Below are 18101 nucleotides of genomic sequence, written 5' to 3'. Positions count from 1 at the left end.
ATCAATTTGTGGTTCCGGCTCTGGCTCCTCAGCTGGTGCAGGGTTCCAGTAGGCGTGAATAGCCTTCAACGGAACAAGGTACGTGCCTATAGATAAATCAAACAAAGAAGGAGCAGGCAGGGTAATAGTCTCAGGATGGTGTTTATTAAAGAACAATTGATATTTAAGCTCTCCTTCCCTATTATTAACAATAAGATCATGTGCCACCATACTTTTATAATCTAGATAAACACGAGGCATCACTTTTTCTTCCTTCTCATAATGCCTAACAGGTATGTTAAAATGTGCAGCTAGGCGTGAAGCATAGATGCCTCCAAAGATGGGGCCCTTTGTACGGTTCAGACTTAACCGTTTGACAATAATGCCGTCCATACTAACAGAGTCATCACCATATAAATCGTGGAGCAAAATAATAATATCAGGGATACTAAGGTTTCCATAGTTTCTGAGACCAATTAAGCAACAACTAGCAAATAATGCAAAATAATGTAAAACAGGAAAATGTATGCTAGTGATTCGTGCATCGGAAACCTTCCTTGTTTCCCCTACAGTGATGGTATCAATAAACCCCCCCCCCCACATCATCGCGATGTGGTTCTTCTGTCTTGCCCTCAAAAGGGACTAAACAAACCCAACAAAAATCATAAAGTGACATCTCCTTATGCTCATCATATAAATAAAACTCCACCGTAGGTGGTGAGCTCCTAGAATGGAAATGAAAGTTTTGCACAAAGGTATTTGTGAGTAACAGATACTGATCGCATTAGTCGTGGAGGAAAGCGGTGAGGCCTGCATTTTTAGCCAATTCATGAAAATCTTCATAAATCCCGGCTGCTCTCAAGAAATCATCGGAAGGCCATTCACACGCCCAGATCTCCGCGGTGCGAGGCAAATTATACTTAGGCTTCGGTGCCTTTTCCTTCGAGCTTTGGCTCGATGAGCCCCTCAAAAGTCTCCTCATCATTTTCTGAAAAATTCTGAAATTTTTAGTAACTTCAAAATAAAAGTAAACCAAACTCAATAATATTGATAGCAACTACTCCTACAAGTGCCTAGGGCCTATATCATGCATCAAAACTACTCTTGACCATATAAATTTGACATGCAAGCTCAAGAACAGGATCACCTAAGCAACAAAAATTTGCAATGAATAAAGCACTAGAAAAAAAACTAATTGGACCAATGGAGGAGTCACATACCAAGGAACAATCTCCCCAAGCAGTTCTGTGAGAGGTGCTTTGAGCAAGCAGAACGAAAATGGCAGCAAAGTGAGCTAGAACTCGTGCTTGAGCTGGATATTCGTGTTTGTGGGAGGAATATGAAGTGTGTGGGTGCAGGAATAAGTGGAGGAGGGCCACCGTGGGCCCACGAGGCAGGGGGCGCGCCCAGGGGGTAGGGCGCGCCCTCCACCCTCGTGGGCAGGTGGTTGACCCCCCTGATGTGTTCTTAGTGCCAAATATTCTCAAATATTCTGGAAAAAATCATATTTAAATTTCAGGGCATTTGGAGAACTTATATTTTCGTGGTATTTTTATATTGCATGGATAATCAGATAATAGACAGAAAAATACTATTTTTATTTTATTTAATATAAATAACAGAAAGTAAAAGTGGGGTACAGAAGGTTGTGCCTTCTAGTTTCATCCATCTCATGGTCATCAAAAGGAATCCACTAACAAGGTTGATCAAGTCTTGTTAACGAACTCATTCCGAATAACATAGAACCAGAGAAATTTCGAATAACACTATGTTACCTCAACGGGGATATGCACGTCCCCAATAATAAGAATATCACATTTCTTCTTGACACTAGGAAGAGGAAATTCAAAACCTCCAAATATAATCGATGGAATTTTTCCAATAGAGTTGATACTATGAACTTGAGGTTGTTTCCTCGGAAAGTGTACCGTATGCTCATTACCATTAACATGAAAAGTGACATTGCCTTTAGTGCAATCAATAACAGCCCCTGTAGTGTTCAAAAAGGGTCTTCCAAGAATAATAGACATACTATCGTCCTCGGGAATATCAAGAATAACAAAGTCCGTTAAAATAGTAACGTTTGCAACTACAACAGGCACATCCTCACAAATACCGACAGGTATAGCAGTTGATTTATCAGCCATTTGCAAAGATATTTCAGTAGGTGTCAACTTATTCAAATCAAGTCTATGATATAAAGAGAGAGGCATAACACTGACACCGGCTCCAAGATCACATAAAGCAGTTTTAACATAGTTTCTTTTAATAGAGCATGGTATAGTGGGTACACCGGGATCTCCAAGTTTCTTTGGTATTCCACCCTTAAAAGTGTAATTAGCAAGCATGGTGGAAATTTCAGCTTCCGGTATCTTTCTTTTATTTGTAATTATATCTTTCATATACTTAGCATAAGGATTTTTTTTGAGCATGTCGATTAATCGCATATGCAAAAAGATAGGTCTAATCATTTCAGCAAAGCGCTCAAAATCCTCATCATCCTTTTTCTTGGATGGTTTGGGAGGAAAGGGCATGGGTTTCTGAACCCATGGTTCTCTTTCTTTACCATGTTTCCTAGCAACAAAGTCTTTCTTATCATAACGTTGATTCTTTGATTGTGGGTTATCAAGATCAACAGTAGGTTCAATTTCTATGTCATTATCATTACTAGGTTGAGCATCATCATGAACATTATTATTAGAATTATCATTAGTTTCAGGTTCATTACCAGATTGAGTTTCAGCATCAGAAATAGAAATATCATTTGGATTCTCACGTGTTTCAACAATAGGTTCACTAGAAGCATGCAAAGTCCTATCATTTTTCTTTTTCTTCCTTTTAGAAGAACTAGGTACATCTATATTATTTCTCTGAGAATCTTTCTCAATTCTCTTAGGGTGGCCTTCAGGATACAAAGGTTCCTGAGTCATTCTACCAGTTCTAGTAGCCACTCTAACAGCATTATCATTATCTTTACTATTCAATTCATTGAGCAAATCATTTTGGGCTTTAAGTACTTGTTCTACTTGAGTGGTAACCATAGAAGCATGTTTACTAATAAGTTTAAGTTCACCTTTAACATTAGCCATATAATCACCGAAGTGTTCAAGCATATTTGAATTGTATTTCAATTGTCTACCAAAATAAGCATTAAATTCTTCTTGCTTAGCCATAAATTTATCAAACTCATCTAAGCATGGGCTACCAAATTTAGTAAATGGGATTTCAGCTTTATCATATCTTTGGAGAGAATTTACCTTTAGTACCTATGTCGGGTTATCAAGACCATGAGTTTCTTAATAGGAGAAGGATTTGGATTATATGTTTCTTCAACAGGCGGTAAATTAAGACCATGTATTTCTTCAATAGGAGGTAAATTCTTAACATCTTCAGCTTTAATACCGTTTTCTTTCATAGATTTCTTTGCCTCTTGCATATCTTCAGGACTGAGAAATAGAATACCCCTCTTCTTCGGAGTTGGTTTAGGAATTGGCTCAGGAATTGGCTCCGGAGGTGTCCAATTATTTTCATTTTTCAATGTAGCGACCAGACCCCAAACGGTTCGATCTCTGTGCTTCAGTGTCATCCCTGGATCAGTAATGCTGACACGCACATTACTTGAAGGATTTATAACAGAGTAGCAATCACACACTTAGTACATCGAATGTCTCAAAAGAGAACTTATTACAATAAATATGGCTTAAGGCCATCTAATAACGATAACAGCGGAAGGCTTGGAAGGTAAGTGAGTCCATCAACTCCAACGGCATCACTAAGTATAGAACCACGACCTAAAAGCACCTTACTCATCGTCTGAAAAGTCTGCAACATGAACGTTGCAGCCCGAAACGGGTCAGCACATGGAATATGCTGGCAAAGTAACACATAGAGAGTAATGAAAGAATAAGGCTATACTACATGCATATTTGTCTGGTGGAAAGCTCTATGGTTACAGTTTTGCGTAAAACCAATTTTTCCCTACTACAAAGGAATAATTTTTATTTATCATGGTAGTTGTTAAACATTGAGAGTGTAGACACCCTCTCAATCCCAATTAAGCATCATATATATATAACCCAACAATATTAATTAGAGTAACATGATGAGATTCACATGATAATCCAAGTACTAGATACTCAAGATGTCCATAACCGAGGACACGGCTAACCATGATTAGTTTATACACTCTGCTGAGGTTTGCGCACTTTTCCCCACAAGACTCGATCTCCTCCTTTGGGGTTCTCGCACTACATGATGTTTGAGAAACGGATGACTGAGACATAGTCTTTCAGAAGCGCTAGCACCTTACGAACGGGTAGACTGTTACACCTACTTTCCCCTACATTTGCTAGTCTACCACTGTAAGAGTTCGCACGACTTAATCAACTATGCTAGAGCCCATAGTAGCTTGTGGCTCAACACGGAAGTTTCTAGTATGAATGATCTCATGATCCCTTTGAGCCTGGGTGGCGGTCCGTAAAGAAAAACAGGCAATCACTGGAATACCCAGGTGCCTCAATCCACCCAGATGTGTGTTTAAGTTGCCACCTTAAATAAACCATTAATTTAACAATCTCACATCTGTCATGGGTACACTCACCCAATCCACGTCTACTAGCATAACATGGCAATATAAGCAACGTAGAAGTAACTCCCAAGGGTTTGATAATAAAACAGGTAATAGGTACTACCTCATCTACTTCCCAACCCACAATTTAATTAGATCCTAATCATGCAATGTTTGAGGATTGATCTAATGCAATAAAAACTGGGTAGTAGGAGGTATGATCAAAGTGTTACTTGCCTTGGTGATGATCCGCGAAACCTAGCGATTCGAAGTAGCAAGCGGCGCACTCCTGGTACTCTATCGCAAACAAACAAGCATACAAGAAGTACTCATCTAATGCACGGGTAAAATTCAAATAAGAGATCTAACCAGAAAGTTCAACTTAAGAACTCCGGTTTGCAAAAAGAATCAAATCGAACGAAGCAACGAAAGTCAAATGGCAAAAGAAACAAGCTTCGTTTACTAATCTGGATCTAAGTCAAATTTTACATAGGCAAAAACTTGTTTGATTTGGTTAAACGGAAAGAGGGTTTCGAGACGAAACTCGAGGCGCTTGAATCGCCTGATTCCGATAAACGAGCGAAAAGTGATACTAGAACGAAAATCGGATCTGGAATCGCGATCAGAAATAATCGCGGGAAATCCGAGAAAAACAAAAAACCGACGAACAGATTAACGAACGTTCGTTTTCTGTAACTAAACGACGAACGCGTCCATTAGAACGAACGAACAAGCGAACGCTCGCTAAATAAACTAAACCGGAAAAAAATGGATCTAAAAAACCGATGGAAAACCGGCGAAAACTGAACGGTTTTCTAGGAAAAATTGGCGGCGGCGGCAGGGTCAACCTTGGCGGCGGCGGCGGCGGTGGCGGCGGGCGGCGGCGGGGCTCCGGCGGCGGCGGCGGCGCGGGGCGTGGGGCGGCGGGGTGGTGGTGTGGCAAGGCGGCGGGGCGGTGGCGCGCGGCAGCGGCGGCGGCGGTGGTGCGCGGCAGCGGCGGTGGCGCGCGGCAGCAGCGGCGGCGGCCTAGGGTTAGGGTTCCGGTGTGGGGCGGCGGCTCGGGCTAACGGGCTCGGGGTCGGCGCTATATAAAGGCCCGGCCGGAAGAGTCCGGGCCGAAACCGGCTCTAAGTTCGTTGCGTTTTTTTTAAAATAATTACGCGCAGAAAAACAAATAAAAGAAATACTGAACGGACTCCAAAAATCCCGAAATAAATTTTCCCCGGCTTCTAAAATCAAGCCGAACGGGATGAACATTTATTTGGGGCCTAAATGCAATTTTGAAAAACGCGCATTTTTCCTAAATTCAAATAAAATAGCAAATAACTCCAAAATAAAATCTTATTTGATTTTATTATTAAATCCTCAATATTTCTTTATTTTGGGAAATTCATTTTATTCCCTCTCTCATATTTTTGTAATAGAAATAATTGAAGATAAAATAAATAAAATCAAATGATCCTGTTTTCAAAATTTGAGAAAACTCAAATATGAAAATCATGAAATCCCCAACTCTCTCCGGGGGTCCTTGAGTTGCGTAGAATTTCTAGGTTCAAGCCAGAAGCAAAATGAAAATATGATATGCATTGATGATCTAATGTATAACATTCCAAATTGAAATTTTGGGATGTTACAAACCTACCCCCCCTTAAGATGAATCTCGCCCTCGAGATTCGGGTTGGCTAGAAAATTAGGTGAGGGTGGTCATTCAGCAAATCTTCCTCTCGTTCCCAGGTGGCTTCATCCTCGGTGTGGTGACTCCACTGAACTTTGCAAAACTTGATAACCTTGCTGCGGGTGACTCGGCTGGCATACTCAAGAATCTTGACTGATTTCTCCTCATAGGTCAAATCACTATCCAACTGAATCGCTTCGAGCGACACTGTATCTCTCAGCGGTATATCAGCCATCTCCGCGTGGCACTTCTTCAACTGGTAAACGTGGAATACATTGTGAACTCCTGACAATCCTTCAGGCAATTCTAACTTGTAGGCTACTTCTCCCATACGCTCCAAAACCTTGTATGGTCCTACAAAATGTGGCGCTAACTTCCCTTTAACTCCAAAGCGCTTAACTCCTCGAAGTGGAGATACTCGAAGATAAACTCGGTCTCCGACTTCGTAAACTGCCTTCTTGCGTTCAGAATCTGCGTAGCTCTTCTGCCTAGACTGGGCTACCTTGAGCCTATCACGAATCAATTTCACCTTCTGTTCAGACTCCTTAATTAAATCTGGTCCAAACAACTAGCGGTCTCCAACTTTATCCCACGACAACGGGGTCCTGCACCTCCTTCGGTACAAGGCTTCAAAAGGGGTCATCTTCAAACTGGATTGATAACTGTTGTTGTAGGATAACTCTGCGTATGGCAAATTCTCGTCCCAACTAGATCCGTAATCTAGCGCGCAAGCTCTCAGCATATCCTCCAAAATCTGATTGACTCTCTCGGTCTATCCATCTGTCTGTGGATGAAAAGCTATGCTGAACTCTAGCCTGGTACCCAAGGTTTTGTGCAACTGATTCCAGAACTTTGAGGTAAACTGGGTTCCTCTATCTGATACAATACTCCTTGGAACTCCATGCAGACATACAATCCTGGTCATGTATATCTTTGCCAACTTAGCACTAGTGTAGGTAGTCTTCACTGGGATGAAATGAGCTACCTCTGTCAAACGATCGAATACAACCCAAATCGAGTCATAGCCTGAACGAGTTCTGGGCAATCCCATAATAAAATCCATGCCTAGCTTATCCCACTTCCATTTGGGTATCGGCAATGGCTGTAACAACCCTGCTGGCTTCTGATGCTCTGGCTTTACTCTCTGACATACATCACAAATTGCTATATACTCCGCAATATCCTTCTTCATTCTGGTCCACCAGAAAGTATGCGTCAAATCCAAATAAATCTTGGTATTTCCTGGGTGAATTGAATATGGTGAATCCTAGGCCTCCTGCAGAATTAACTTCCTGATATCCGGGTCATTGGGCACATAAACACGGTCTTCAAACCATAGGGTATCGTGCTCATCCTCATGAAATCCTTTAACTTTTCCTTTGCCCATCTTCTCCTTTATAGAGGCAATCTTCTTGTCAGTCTTCTGAGCTTCTCTGATCTTATCCATCAAAGTAGACTGGATCTCCAATGCTGCTACATATCCTCTCGGAACTATCTCCAAACATAGCTCAAGAAGGTCCTCATCTAACTCCTTCGGTAAATCTCCCGTCATTAGTGTGTTGACATGGCTCTTGCGGCTCAATGCATTAGCTACTACGTTAGCCTTTCCAGGATGATAATGCAATCTCATATCATAATCCTTGATGAGCTCCAACCATCTCCTTTGCCTGAGATTCAGCTCCTTCTGCGTGAAAATGTACTTCAAACTCTTGTGATCCGTGTACACTTCACAATGGTTTCCAATGAGAAAATGTCTCCAAGTCTTTAATGCATGCACTACGGCTGCTAACTCCAAATCATGCGTGGCATAATTCAACTCATGAGGCTTAAGCTGTCGTGAGGCATATGAAACAACTCTTCCCTCCTGCATAAGCACCGCTCCAAGTCCTCGACGTGAAGCGTCGCAATACACCTCATAACCCTTGTTCTGATCCAGAAAAATCAACACTGGTGATGTAACCAAACGTTTCTTCAACTCCTGGAAACTGGCCTCGCATTCCTCAGTCCATATGAACTTGGTATCCTTTTTCAACAACTCCGTCATAGGCTTTGCAATCTTCGAGAAATTTTCAATGAACCTCCGGTAGTATCCTGCAAGTCCCAGAAAACTCTGGATTTCTCCAACTGTTGTTGGGGCTTCCCAATTTGTCACAGTGTCAACCTTGGTGGGATCTACTGCTATACCTTCTCCGGATATAACATGTCCGAGGAATCCAACTTCCTTCAACCAAAACTCACATTTGCTAAACTTGGCATATAACTGATGTTCTCTGAGCTTCCCAAGTACCAAACGCAAATGCTCCTTATGCTCCTCTTCATTCTTCGAGTAAACCGGAATATCATCAATGAACACTACGACGAACTTATCCAAAAACTCCATAAACACCTTGTTCATCATGTTCATAAAATAGGCAGGTGCGTTAGTCAGACCAAATGACATAATGGTATACTCGTACAGCCCATACCTAGTGGTAAAAGCCGTCTTAGGTATATCCTGTTCTCGAATCTTCAACTGATGGTATCCTGATCGCAGATCGATCTTGGAAAATACCTTGGCTCCTTGCAATCGATCAAATAGATCATTGATCATCGGTAGTGGGTACTTGTTCTTGATTGTTACTTCATTCAATCCTCGATAATCGACAACCATCCTTGACGATCCATCCTTTTTCTCCACTAGAAGTACTGGTGACCCCCAAGGCGAAGAACTTGGGCGAATATAGCCTTTATCCAGTAACTCCTTAATCTGCTTCTTAATCTCCTCCAAATCCTTTGCGGGCATCATGTATGGTCTCTTAGATATTAGCCCTGTGCCTAGCAAAAGCTCAATCAAAAACTCAATGTCTCTATCCGGTGGCATGCCTGGCAACTCCTCTGGAAATACATCAGGAAAATCCTTTACCACCGGTACTTCCTCATGTACAACTCCTGTTAGGAAGTTTACTTGAGTCCTCTTTGGCACATGTCGGGATACATACTTGATCCTTCTTCCTACTGGGGTGGTAAGCAAAATCGACTTACTGGCACAATCAATGTTTCCTCCATACATCGACAACCAATCCATACCCAGAATTACATCCAAACCTTGCGATTCCAAAATGATCAAATCCGAGGGAAACACATGCCTACCTATACTCAATGGCACTTGAAAACACCCTCGGCTGGCCATATACTTCGCTCCTGGTGAGCTTACTAGCATAGGTGTTCTAAGAACCTTGGTGGGCAGGTTATACTTATCCACGAATCCTCGTGAGATGTATGAATGCGATGCACCAGTATCAAAAAGAACGATTGCAGTAAAAGACTTAACCAAAAACTTACCGATTACTGCATCCGGCTGTTCTTCAACCTCCTCCACGTTTACGTGGTTCACCTGTCCCCTGTTGAAAGGGTTCGGCTTCTTCCCAGAGCTTCCATTGCCATTTCCATTCTGGGATTCAGGACATTCATTGGCATAATGTCCGGTCTTCTGACACTTAAAGCAAGTGACTTGGCTCAAGTCTCTCTTGGCTGGGGTTGATGGGTTTGTACAGTTCCGGCCGTTGCTTCCTCCATTCCCATTACCATTCTTGGGGCCATTATGATTATGCGAACTTCCTCCCCCATGGGTATGCTGAAAATGTCCTCCTGGTTTAGGGGTAAAACGCGGCTTCTGTTGAGCTCCAGAGTTGTACTTCCATTGCCCATACTTCCTCTTACGGTTTTCAATCTGCTACTGCTTCCCTTCAATCATAAGAGTATGATCTACCAACTCCTGGTAGTTGTTGAAGCTTGCTACCATCAACTGCATGCTCAACTCATCATTCAGTCCTTCCAGAAACTTCTCCTGCTTAGCTGCATCCGTAGCAATGTCATTTGGGGCATAACGTGCTAGCTTACTAAAGTCATCCACATACTGGCCAACTGTCCGTCCTCCTTGGTGCAAGTTGCGAAACTCACGCTTCTTCATGGCCATAGCTCCTGCTGAAACATGGGCAGTACGAAAAGCCTGCTGAAACTGGTCCCACGTGACAGTGTCGATAGGGTAAGTGGCTGTGAAATTTTCCCACCATGATGTTGCGGGTCCATCCAACTGATGTGCGGAAAATTTCACCTTTTCCGCATCTGTGCATCCTGCCGTGGTCAACTCCCTTGCTGTCTTGCGGAGCCAATCATCTGCTACTATAGGGTCGGTGCTACTGGAGAACACCGGCGGATTCAGCCTAAGAAAACGGGTTAAGTGATCAATAGGTGGTGGTGGTGATGGTGGGTTGTTGTTGTTGTTGTTCCCCAGATTCTGATTCTGGACTAGCAACTGCATCAATGTATTATGCTGCTGGATCAACTGAGTGAGCTCTGGTGGGAAGGTAAATCCGGGGTCACGTCTCGGAGGCATCTGATGGGTTTAGAAAAGATGAGATTTAAGAATAGAGAGAGGTCTAGAGAGAAAACACTACCCATATGCACATGAGGCAAATGCACACAAAATCACTTCATTCAATCAAACAAGGTCATACAATCGGTCTAACTATCGCAAAAGTGCTCAGACTACTATATTTACATGGTGGAATACTACTACTGATGGGGTGGTCTACTAGAAATATTCTTCGGTTGCAGACTCCATGATATCTGCTCCAGCTTCATCAACATAGTCATCATCGCTATTGTCTGGGTCCGAGTCGGTGTCGTCGATGATGATGTAGTCTTCCGGGCGAATCTCCTTGGGTTCTTCGTCTTCTTCTACTGGTGTAGGGTCTCCCATGAATATTCCGATCTTCTTGATCAGGTCATCATTCTTCTCCACTAATACTTCAATTTCCTCCATATAATCTTCACGTGTGGCCTTGAGTTCTTCCTCCAGTTCCGTGATTCTTGTCCTTGCCTTCATCAGATATATCATGTTTGCGCACATCTGGTTCTCCTGACGTCGAATGTGCTGGTTTAACTCCTGGATGGAAGCTGCGATTGATCTATCCTTCTTGTTGCTGATCATCTCCCAGTGCTCATCTCGACGCCCACAAATCCGGTAGATAGTATCCTTGAGATCATTGCGGTAAACTTCTCCAATACGTCCCATGGCAATGTGAGCTGTCATGCTCTTTCCTAGACTCCAGGTTGGTGCATCAAAGGAAAACTCTATGGGCTCAGTGACTGGCATGAACATCCTTCCTGGAACTTGAACTTGAATCATCCAGCGCTCCTCTTCAGGAAAAATGGCGTTGTAGGTTCCGGTGAAGCTTGGTACTCCAATGTTCAGGTATCTAGTGACTTCCTTCAAGTGATGTCCAAAGGGTGTATCTTCATCCGGTTGCTGAACTTGTTCCTTGCATCCGCCATCCTAAAAGAATAGAAAATATGAGGAGTCAGAATGAGAAGAGTGAGTAGTGATCTAGGGCTTTAGCTTAGTGGTCGTGTCCTACAGTCAGCGTGTGCTCTGATACCATCTTGTAGCGACCAGACCTCAAACGGTCCGATCTCTGTGCTTCAGTGTCATCCCTGGATCAGTAATGCTGACACGCACAGTACTTGAAGGATTTATAACAGAGTAGCAATCACACACTTAGTACATCGAATGTCTCAAAAGAGAACTTATTACAATAAATATGGCTTAAGGCCATCTAATAACGATAACAGTGGAAGGCTTGGAAGGTAAGTGAGTCCATCAACTCCAACGGCGTCACTGAGTATAGAACCACGACCTAAAAGCACCTTACTCGTTGTCTGAAAAGTCTGCAACATGAACGTTGCAGCCCGAAACGGGTCAGCACATGGAATATGCTGGCAAAGTAACACATAGAGAGTAATGAAAGAATAAGGCTATACTACATGCATATTTGGCTGGTGGAAAGCTCTATGGTTACAGTTTTGCGTAAAGCCAATTTTTCCCTACTATAAAGGAATAATTTTTATTTAACTATCATGGTAGTTGTTAAACATTGAGAGTGTAGACACCCTCTCAATCCCAATTAAGCATCATATATATAACCCAACAATATTAATTAGAATAACATGATGAGATTCACATGATAATCCAAGTACTAGATACTCAAGATGTCCATAACCGGGGACACGGCTAACCATGATTAGTTTATACACTTTGCAGAGGTTTGCGCACTTTTACCCACAAGACTCGATCTCCTCCGTTGGGGTTCTCGCACTACATGATGTTTGAGAAACGGATGACCGAGACATAGTCTTTTAGAAGCGCTAGCACCTTACGAACGGGTAGACTGTTACACCTACTTTCTCCTACATCTGCTAGTCTACCACTGTAAGAGTTCGCAGGACTTAATCAACTATGCTAGAGCCCATTGTAGCTTGTGGCTGCACACGGAAGTTTCTGTTATGAATGATCTCATGATCCCTTTGAGCCTGGGTGGCGGTCCGTAAAGAAAAATAGGCAATCACTGGAATACCCAGGTGCCTCAATCCACCCAGATGTGTGTTTAAGTTGCCACCTTAAATAAACCATTAATTTAACAATCTCACATCTGTCATGGATACACTCACCCAATCCGCGTCTACTAGCATAGCATGGCAATATAAGCAACGTAGAAGTAACTCCCAAGGGTTTGATAATAAAACAGGTAATAGGTACTACCTCATCTACTTCCCAACCCACAATTTAATTAGATCCTAATCATGCAATGTTTGAGGATTGATCTAATGCAATAAAAACTGGGTAGTAGGAGGTATGATCAAAGTGTTACTTGCCTTGCTGATGATCCGCGAAACCTAGCGATTCAAAGTAGCAAGCGGCGCACTCCGAGTATTCTATCGCAAACAAACAAGCATACAATAAGTACTCAAGTAATGCATAGGTAAAACTCAAATAAGAGAGCTAACCAGAAAGTTCAACTTAAGAACTCCGGTTTGCAAAAAGAATCAAATCGAACGAAGCAACGAAAGTCAAACAGCGAAAGAAACAAGCTTCGTTTACTAATCTGGATCTAAGTCAAATTTTACATAGGCAAAAACTTGTTTGAGTTGGTTAAACAGAAATAGGGTTTCGAAACAAAACTCCAGGCGCTTGAATCGCCTGATTCCGATAAACGAGCGAAAAGTTATACTAGAACGAAAATCAGATCTCGAATCGCGATCAGAAATAATCATGGGAAATCCGAGAAAAATAAAAAATGACAAACAGATTAACGAACGAACGTTTGTTTTCTGTAACTAAACGATGAACGCGTCCGTTGAAACGAACGAACGAGCGAACGCTCACTAAATAAACTAAACAGGAAAAAACGATCTATCTAAAAAAATAGATCTAAAAAAACCGATCGAAAACCGGCGAAAACCGAACGGTTTCCTAGGAAAAACCGGCGCCGGCGGGGCTTCGGCGGCGGCGGCGGTGCGGGGCGTTGGTGCGGCAAGGCGCGGCGTCGGGCGGCGGGGCGGTGGCGCGCGGCAGCGGCGGCGGCCTAGGGTTAGGGTTCCAGTGCGGGGCGGCGGCTCGGGCTAACGGGCTCGGGGTCGGCGCTATATAAAGGCCCGGCCGGAAGAGTCCGGGCCGAAACCGGCTCTAAGTCGGTTGCGTTTTTTTATATAATTATGCGCAGAAAAAAAATAAAATAAATACTAAACGGACTTCAAAAATCTCGAAATAAATTTTTCCCGACTTCTAAAATCAAGAAGAATAGGATGAACATTTATTTGGGGCCTAAATGCAATTTTGAAAAACGCGCATTTTTCCTAAATTCAAATAAAATAGCAAATAACTCCAAAATAAAATCTTATTTGATTTTATTATTAAATCCTCAATATTTCTTTATTTTGGGAAAGTCATTTTATTCCCTCTCTCATATTTTTGTAATAGAAATAATTGAAGATAAAATAAATAAAATCAAATGATCCTATTTTCAAAATTTGAGAAAACTCAAATATGAAAATCATGAAATCCCCAACTCTCTCCGAGGGTCCTTGAGTTGCCTAGAATTTCTAGGATCAAGCCAGAAGCAAAATAAAAACATGACATGCATTGATGTTCTAATGTATAACATTCCAAATTGAAAATTTGGGATGTTACAGTCAACATATTATTCAATAGAATTTCAGCTTCATCTGGTGTTCTTTCCTTGAAAGCAGATTCAGCACAACTATCCAGGTAATCTCTGGAGGCATCGGTTAGTCCATTATAAAAGATATCAAGTATTTCATTTTTCTTAAGAGGATGATTAGGCAAAGCATTAAGTAATTGGAGAAGCCTCCCCCAAGCTTGTGGGAGACTCTCTTCTTCAATTTGCCCAAAATTATATATATCCCTTAAAGCAACTTGTTTCTTATGAGCAGGAAAATATTTAGCAGAGAAGTAATAAATCATATCCTGGGGACTACGCACACAACCAGGATCAAGAGAATTAAACCATATCTTAGCATCACCCTTTAATGAGAACGGAAATATTTTAAGAGTAAAATGCATCATAGGTCCTATAACTATCCGATGTGTGTCACTTTAGTCCTATAACTATCAAAGTGCAGATTTGAGTCCCAAAACTATTTCGAGTCGTTCACTGCAGGTCCTGTGGTCGCCCCAGCAGTGATTGTTGGCTGACGTGTCACCTGGACCAGTGCCACAACGACCCAGGGCGCGTGGTGGAAGATTTCCCGCCATTGGTGGTTGATACATTTTGCAATTTGGTCCATCAGACTGTTTGCTCTCCAGCCGCAGCCCTCCTCTCTGCAATCTCATCTCTCTTTCATTAGTTCTGCCATGTCTGGAACAAGCTCGACGGCATCAAGATGTAGCAGGAACAAGCCGGCACGGCAAATGATCATGCAAGTGACAAATGAATGTTGCAACTTAACAGGAAAATATATAGATGAGAATTGCCACACTTCCAGGAAGTAGCACACCATATTGTCATTACATAAAGAGTGCTCTTGCATAAACATAGATACACACTAAAGCTTGCAACTATGTAATGTGGTACTGGGTTGCACTCTGCATGATGCAGTACCACATTACATAAGTAGTACCTCCGTCCAAAATAAAGCCTTCAATTTGTGAAGGCCCTAACCATCTCTATCTATCCAAAAGAAAGCAAACTCTGTCCAAAAAGAAACCAGGTTCTGTCCAATAGAAGGCATGTCCACTTCATCTTCTATTTCTTCTTCCTAGGAATAACATTCTCCTTCTCCGTGATCTTCTCCTTCCTTTTCTTCTTCTTTGCTGCTACATGGATTATAGTTGTGGTCTGTTTTGTCATTGGTAGATCCTCTATTTGGCTTGCAAGAAATTGATTGTTAGGAAGAGGTCTTGGTGCCTGGGATTCTTGGGACGGCTGTGACTGCAAATGTGAAAACATGTGTTACATCAGTTTTGGAATAGGAGAGTTTCCATGAGATTCACAAAAGTTGAAAAGAACTTACAGATTGCATCAGTATGTCGAACACAGACATGTTCTGCTCCCACACTTGTATTACACTAGATCCAACCACACTTGCAGAAGATGTGGTCTACAATTCCAGAGTAGTTTTGGATTTAAGTTAGCAACTAACTAACTAGAAGTAACATAAAGGAAATTATCTAGTAATTGTTACCTGATCAGTTGAAGTAATCCTTCTCTTCACTGGTAATTTTGCCTTTTTGGCAATATGCCTTGGAATTGAGTTTTGTCCTTGAACTGTCTCACCTTGCTGCACTTGCCCTGCCTCTCGCTGCTCCCCTTGCCTTGCCTCATCTTGTTGCTCCTGTCTACCTTTTTCAGGGCAAGTTCTTTTATTACTGAAGCTGGCAGTTCTAGCTCATCAGTGTCATAGTCACTATCCCTCTCGTACCGTACTGCTTTATTTTTCTTTGCTCTGAGATCCTTATTGAAGTCATCAACCCACTCCTCAAACAGATTATCATCGCCATTCTTAAAGTCATTGTCTGAGTCAGCCCAATCTTCATAACTACAATCACTATCACTATCATCACTATCACTGTCATTGTTTTTCTGCACTTGTTCTTTAGTTCTCCCTTTTTGTGCCTTGCTCTTGATCCTAGGACTACTCCTAATATAACTCTTTGTACCTCTTTCTTGTGGCTTCACGGGACTCATGATATCAGGCATTGTAGGTGAGCCAATTATGCATATGTCATCCATATTTAGCTCGCTATAAATATCACCATGATCCATGTACAACTTGAAATGCTTGAACTTTGGCACAACAGCAGTCATACTAAGACAGTCTGCATCTCTATCAATAATTCTCAGTCCATTATCCAAATTCATGCCAGGAAGTAACCAGAAACACTGCACTTTACTTGGATCATAGCCAAGCTGCTGCACAAAATCTTTAATCCACAACGGCGACCATGTTTCAACCTCACAATGATCAAAGAAATCTGTTTTGCAATCCATGTATTTCTTGTTTGCTCCAAAGCCGAGAAAAACCCCACCATGATTAATCTCTACTGAGAACAGCTCCTCCTTGGGTCCTATTACATGAAAAAAAACAAAGTACATATATACATCAGCAGTACAATTTCTTTTGCATCACCACTAGTACATATATACATCAGCAGTGCAATTTCAAATGGTACTATAGGTGTACAAGACGAGCTTATAATGCAAAAAAGATACCACTGTACATAACAAGGCTTCAGTTACAGCAGGGATTATATACTGCAGGAAAAATAGTGCCCGAATCACCATACACACAGGAAGATGCCCAAATCTCCATACGTACAGGAAGATGTCCAACTCTTTGAAATAGATTTCAGTACAGAAAGATTTTAGTACAGACAGAAGATTTCAGTACGGGAAGAGAAGCCATATGTACATTCAGACTGAATCGACACAATATCTAAGCTGTAATGCCCAAATCGTGCCAAATCCTGCTACTCTATTGAAATCTCTAAGCCAAAAGGGGGTGCAGCAGGGACTGGGGTTAGGGTTCTTACCATACTCCGGAGGAGGGGTGTTGGGAAGCCACCGCGATGGAGCCATCGGACCAGCGCCACGGTCGGATTAGCAGCCCCGACTCCCGTCCTGCGCCTCCAATCGATGGACATCAATCGCGAACGTCGCCGGTCGCCACCATATCGCCGCCTCAGAGAGATTCATTCATAGAAGAGAGATGGAGAGTCTGAGAATGAGACGAGCTGAGATTTCAAGGGCTTTCCTGCAAATAAACGCTTCATTGTTTAGCCTGGTGGGCCCCTCTGGTCGATGTGGCACCGGTCCAGGTGACACATCGGACGGTCAACGCTGCTGGGGCGACCATAGGACCTGCAGTGAATGACTCGAAATAGTTTTGGGACTCAAATCTGCACTTTGATAGTTATAGGACTAAAGTGACACACCTCAGATAGTTATAGGACCTATGATGCATTTTACTCATATTTTAAGGATATAAAAGTAACGAGTTCTCTCATGTTTAGTGAACAGGGTGGCTATATCATTTAGTTTAGTAAGATGTGCCACAACAGTTTCAAATTCATAACCATGAAAAGGATCAGATTCAACCAAAGTAATTATATCAGGATCAACAGAGAATTCATAATCCTTATCAGTAAAAAAGATAGGTGAAGTAGCAAAAGCAGGGTCAGGTTTCATTCTAGCATTTAGAGATTGCTTACTCCATTTAGCTAATAACCTTTTGAGTTCATTTCTATTTTTGCAAGCTAAAATAGCTAAAGAAGCTTCTTGATCAAAAACATAACCCTTAGGAATAACAAGTGATTCTTCATCATCACTTTCATCAGTATCATCAGATTCAATATTTTCAATCTCTCTAGCCCTAGAAAGTTGTTCGTCAAGAAAATCACTAAGTGGCACAGTAGTATCAGGCATAGAGGTAGTTTCATCATAAGTATCATGCATAGTAGAAGTGGCATCATCAATAATATGCGACATATCAGAGCGAATAGCAGAAGCAGGTGTAGGTGTCGCAAGCTTACTCAAAACAGAA

General features: G+C 42.0%; 1 protein-coding gene across 1 annotated transcript; it reads right to left on the bottom strand.

The window, feature by feature from the left end:
• Nucleotides 1-14996: 14996 nt before the first annotated feature.
• LOC125521289 lies at nucleotides 14997-17523 on the bottom strand. Its single transcript, XM_048686350.1, has 4 exons — nucleotides 17092-17523; nucleotides 15744-16626; nucleotides 15573-15659; nucleotides 14997-15490 (listed from the first exon to the last, which is right to left on the bottom strand). The coding sequence occupies exons 1-2, from the start codon at nucleotides 17135-17137 to the stop codon at nucleotides 15770-15772; spliced, it is 903 nt and encodes a 300-aa protein (XP_048542307.1). The 5' UTR covers nucleotides 17138-17523; the 3' UTR covers nucleotides 14997-15490; nucleotides 15573-15659; nucleotides 15744-15769.
• Nucleotides 17524-18101: the final 578 nt, after the last annotated feature.

This window comes from Triticum urartu, chromosome 7, assembly GCF_003073215.2.
Source record: "Triticum urartu cultivar G1812 chromosome 7, Tu2.1, whole genome shotgun sequence".
NCBI lineage: Eukaryota > Viridiplantae > Streptophyta > Magnoliopsida > Poales > Poaceae > Triticum > Triticum urartu.
Note: the sequence above shows the minus strand (reverse complement) of the source record. Positions and strands in the feature narration are given on the sequence as shown.